This window comes from Cannabis sativa, chromosome X (genome assembly GCF_029168945.1).
Source record: "Cannabis sativa cultivar Pink pepper isolate KNU-18-1 chromosome X, ASM2916894v1, whole genome shotgun sequence".
Lineage (NCBI taxonomy): Eukaryota > Viridiplantae > Streptophyta > Magnoliopsida > Rosales > Cannabaceae > Cannabis > Cannabis sativa.
Genome location: NC_083610.1, coordinates 20702954 through 20708273, shown reverse-complemented (window position 1 = coordinate 20708273; position 5320 = coordinate 20702954). Strand labels below are relative to the sequence as shown.

At 37.2% G+C, this 5320-nt stretch overlaps 1 protein-coding gene across 1 annotated transcript; it reads right to left on the bottom strand.

Moving 5' to 3' along the window:
- Nucleotides 1-1254: 1254 nt before the first annotated feature.
- Nucleotides 1255-4677, bottom strand: LOC115721323 (uncharacterized). Its single transcript, XM_061105922.1, has 2 exons — nucleotides 3490-4677; nucleotides 1255-1764 (listed from the first exon to the last, which is right to left on the bottom strand). The coding sequence occupies exon 2, from the start codon at nucleotides 1744-1746 to the stop codon at nucleotides 1255-1257; it is 492 nt and encodes a 163-aa protein (XP_060961905.1). The 5' UTR covers nucleotides 1747-1764; nucleotides 3490-4677.
- Nucleotides 4678-5320: the final 643 nt, after the last annotated feature.

Genomic DNA, 5320 nt, shown 5'->3' with positions numbered 1-5320 from the left:
TGTCTACTATCTATGCTGGCCAAGTATGCTTGACATCCCACACGTATCATCTTTTGTGCCTTCAGGGCTGTAACTAGCGGTAAGCTTGACTTGACTTTGATTCCTTCAAATATGAATGCCTCTCCAGATTCAGGGGTGAAAGTCACTGTCCTCTTTCGACAGTCTATTGTTGCTCCATGCCGTGATAGCCAATCCATACCCAAGATAAGATTGTAATCCCTCATCTCCACTCTATCGTATCTCCACTAAGTTCCTTGTCCGCAATCCTTATTGGCGCATCCCGCACTCCTCTAGATGATATCATAACCTCGCCCCGAGGGCAACTCCGTCATGAACTTATAACTAAAGTTTACATACGGTAGTTCTAACTTATCTATCATCTTTAAAGCAATAAATGAGTGCGTAGCTCCGTAATCAAATAAAACAAGACATAGTTTTCCGGAGATAGAAATCGAATTCGCAACCACAGTGTTACTAGTCTCAGCCTCCCCTCTGGTTAGTGCAAATACTCGAGCTGGGACAAGTTTGTCATCCTTGAGTTGATCACCTTTTTGTGGACAGTCCTTCTTATAGTGGCCTGGTTGCCCACACTTGTAACAAGTCTTGCCTTTCAGTCGACATTCTCCCGGATGCTTACGACCACATGTTGGGCATAGCGGGTACTCCACATATGGCTTCTTCCCTTTGTAGTTATTGGACCCTATCTTGTTTCTCTTGTCGGCTTCGTTGTGTTGGTTACTTGGCAGTTTTCTTTTGTTATCACCACCTCCATTACTGGCCTTTCTGGCCTCCCACCTTGCTGTATTGTCTTTCTGTATACGACTTTCACACAACTCAGCTTCTAGGGCTTTTTCTAGTACCTCAGCATACGTGGTTGCCCTTACTCCTGACATCGCTATGTCCCGACTTATTCGGGAGTCGAGCCCTTCAAGAAAACGATGAATCCTCGAAACTCGGTAGGAACCGGATCCGTGGCAAACTTTGCTAATCACAAATTGGCGAGCATACTCCGTAATCGTAGACTTACCCCGCCTCAAGTTTGTGAACTCATTAACTCTAGCCGAGCGTATTGCTTCACCGTAGTATTTTTTGTTAAAAACTTGTACAAAGTCGCCCAGTCATTGCGGCCACATCCCGTGTTTGTTTAATAACATCCCACCGGATGCGGGCATCCTTTTTCAATAAACTAGCAAAGACAAGCTACACTATCTCCGTTACCGAGCCGCATGTACTCAACAATACCTTCCATCGTTCTTAACCATTCCTCGGCTTCCATTGGATGCGAGCCCCCTTCAAAATTTGGTGGGTGTTGCTTGCGAACCTTTCATATATTGGTTCCCATCGACCCTCCGGCACAGGCATGTATTGCACCGGCAAAAATTGATGTTGTCCTTGATTGGGTTGTTCCTGACGGTTGAGAGCCTCTTCATCTCGCTTCCTAATTTCTTCCTTGAGACGAGCAACTTCTTGCGCCAAATCTTCTTGTTGTGGTGGCACAACTACAGGGGCGTTTTGGTGTTCTTGACCAACTACCCCAGCAGGGACTTCGTGGTTACCCCCACCTTGACCTGGTTGTTGTCCATTTACAGGGGCATTTTGATTCTCCTGGATCACCGCCTCGGCAGGGACATGCTGGTTTCCCCTGCCTCGACCGCGAGCACATCCTCGCCCTCGACCTCTAGCTCGGTCTCTTACAGCCGCTCTTTCATTCAAGCGGGTTGATCTTCTGGGTTCACCGTTTTCCATCAAATCCCTTAACTTGTTCTTCAAAAGAAAGGAGATGGTATCGATAAGAAAAATAACCAAAGATGTATCTCGCTCAAAAAGGAAATATCTATACACTAAATTATATAAACTAAAAAAAAAAACGTAAATCATCAAGCAACAATTCACCATGTAAAATAAATAAATAAATAAATAATCTTCACTCATAAAAAAAAAATTACACTAATAAGAAAATTGTTTGAGTTATACTAAAATTCTAACTCCGAAGAATCAGTTAATTGTTTCGATTAACCATACCCTAAACTTCTAGCTAACTAAAGGAAAATTAAAAGATAAAGACTAAACCAAATTTAACATATAAGACATAACATATATAAAGCATACATACTTGATGACAAGTTGATCCTTTGCAGCGATGGTGTGTATGTCGCGTGAATTCAAGATCAATGTAACTGTGGCTCTGGTACCATTTGTAACGTCCCCGCTTCAAGCCTCCATTGGGTCCTTACACCCACGGAATAAATGGCTCTTATACACGAGTACGTCACTCTGGCTGCTTCCCGGATTGATGACTGACCCTACAGACCAACACGAGTGTTTTCAGCGTGCTTTGTCCTCACTCGCACGCATCCTGGGAAAACTTCCCAGGAGGTCACCCGTCCTTGAAATTGCTCCCAAGCCAAGCACGCTTAACTGTGGAGTTCTTTCGAGATGGGCTACCGAAAAACAAGATGCACCTTGTTGACATAGGTAGTACCAATCAATCCATTTAAGCTCTCTTGAACTGTGTAGTCTTATACCTACACAGTCTCAGAATCATCCCACTTGACCTTCCCCAGGCGGTGTGGGATTGCACAGCTTACCCGGTATTTCCCCTTACGGATCACGGGACTACTGACTGTCACAATCACCCCCCCTTACGGGGTCCGACGTCCTCGTCGACCACACTTCCGGCTGGGTCAAGGCTCTGATACCATTTGTAACGCCCTTACTTACGTAAAATAAGATGCCATAAATAAACTGGCGTTAAGATACTAATGTTGCCTTTATTTTAAAAAAAAAAAACACTTTTCAAAACATGGGTACCCAGTTGAAAATAAAGTATTACCACTTAGGGAAAAGTAATAGAAAATTTAAACGACAACATCCTCGATAAGTTTAATAAATTAAAAAAAAACTTTCAGCGGAAGATGGCCAAGACCACACGCAGTTACATGATCACACGAGATACACCCCATGCCGCCCGTACTCGACTTGTCACCGAAAGCTTACGAGCTTACTTATCTGCACATAGGGGGTAAATAAGGGGTGAGCTGCAAAGCCCAGTAAGGAAAAACACAATACTATGTACCAGCATTCACACATCATAGCACAAACATATACATCAAACATACAACAACCTAATCATAAGTATAAATAGAGGCAGCCACACAAATACTGAAATACCACACACTCACACTCACAATCACACTCCAGCTTCCATACAAATCTGGAGTGTCTTACGTTCTTAACCGAACGCAAGACCAATAACCAAAGGCACCCTTACGTACACTGCCTCACTTACCACATCACCATACATGTGTGGTTTCCAACCACTTCCAAGTACCTGGAACATGATTAAACAACCATATACAATTCATCGATAAAACACTATTTCACCGAAACTATCACATTCCACAGTTTCAATACAATTTATTCAAGCAGTCATACTAGATACTCAAACCATATAAAAAGCAAGTATAAAGTATCATTATTTTTCCTTACCTCAACTCCGCTGTAATTAACTCTTACGATACCTTCTAGGCCCTATAACAATTAGTGAAACCCTTAGTCCACCGATAAACTCAATATATTTATTACTCTTACTGTACAGCAAGTTTAACCTAGAATTTGACATATAAAACGTTTGAATTAGAAGTCCTACTGTTCACAAAGTTTTTAGTTAATTGAAAGACCTTTCTAACGGTATAAAGATCATCAAAATCGGAGCTATAATCTAGGAGTTATGCATGTTTTCTCAAAACAGTTTCTTTAAAATCCTGGATCACGCCGATTTCTGAATACAGCCTAAAAATAAATGTTTTAAAAATAGTTACACCCTGATCTAGACAATACTTTCTTCATAAAAAATGTAGCTATTTTCCTAAGCTTTAAAACGAGATAAAGATCTTTTAAAATGGATCGAAATTGAGAGAGATATTGAATTTTTACTGAAGACACTTTTCCTGAAACGAAACTTAAAACGAAATACCATAACCGAGTAAAGATCCTAACTTTTGACTGGTAAGAACTCCGAACTAGGGAAAGGTTTCTTCAAAGAAAATATGGATTATTGAATTATCTTTCTAACAGTACAAGAATCGCTTGAAAATAATAGATATCGAGAGAGATATGACACTTTTACTAAGGCAATATCGAAAAGAAATTTTAAAAAAAACTGTAAATCGACAGTCTGTAAAACATGAATTTTTTGACATCGAAATATTCAGAATTAGGAAAGAGTTTCTTCATAGAAAATATAGATCATTAAATTATCTTTAAAACGGTACCTAGATCACTGAAAACGGACCTATGGGGAGAGAGATATGATAGTTTTATGAAAGCCTATTTCTCTGAAAACGAAAATAAAAACAAGTACGAATTTTACCTGAAGATTTCGAAGACACGGAACGATGATCGGTTGATTGCTAACCCCGAAGCTCTTAAGATTAAAACAATTGATTTGGTTCAATAGAGAGAATAAAAAAAAAGAAATTGAGAGATGGTGAGAATAAGGGAATACGATACTATCTGGCTGCTAGGGTTATAGAGTATATACGTATATAACATATCGTATAATAGGTTTAAATTTAAAAATAAATATCTAACTAATCAGATAAAATTATGCTGATTTAAATTTAAATTTTAAATTTTAAACTAACTAACTAATCTAATGCTTCACTATTTATTTATCTCACTATTTAATATATATAGAAATCTATATAACATTTTACTTTCTAATCTCTCACGCACAAGAACACCAACAACAACAATAATAATAATAATAATAATAATAATAATAAAAATAATAATAAAAATAAACTGGATATTACACTCCAATATTAAACTAATTAACTAGGTTTTTTTTAAATATACATCTGTATTTAATAACTGTATATACAAAATATTCACACATATATATATAAAACATGAGCCAATCTAGTTTGGCTGGACAGCCATCGTTTCATCCTTTTAATTTTATTTAATATTATATAAATATAATTTTAATTAAATATATTACATATGTATATTATAGTTAATAATAATGGAAAATTATATAAAAGAGATGTACCAATGTATTTTTAATTGTTTTGGTATTTAAAATAATTTTTTAGTCAATTTTTTTCTTAAATTATGTATGTTATATAGTTATTTAATTTTATAAAATTTTAAAAAATTTGAAAAAAAAATTAATACGCCGAAAACCGGATACTAATGGAAAATTTGACTATTTATGCATACTAATGGGGGAAATTAATTTCCTAAACTTATGTATTTCAAAATTTTAAAAATAGGCTCACTTTACATTAAATTCAAAAATACCCCTCTCATTTTT

Coding starts and splice junctions, on each gene's coding strand:
- LOC115721323 (XM_061105922.1), bottom strand. CDS start 1,746: ATGGAAAACGGTGAACCCAGAAGATCAACCCGCTTGAATGAAAGAGCG.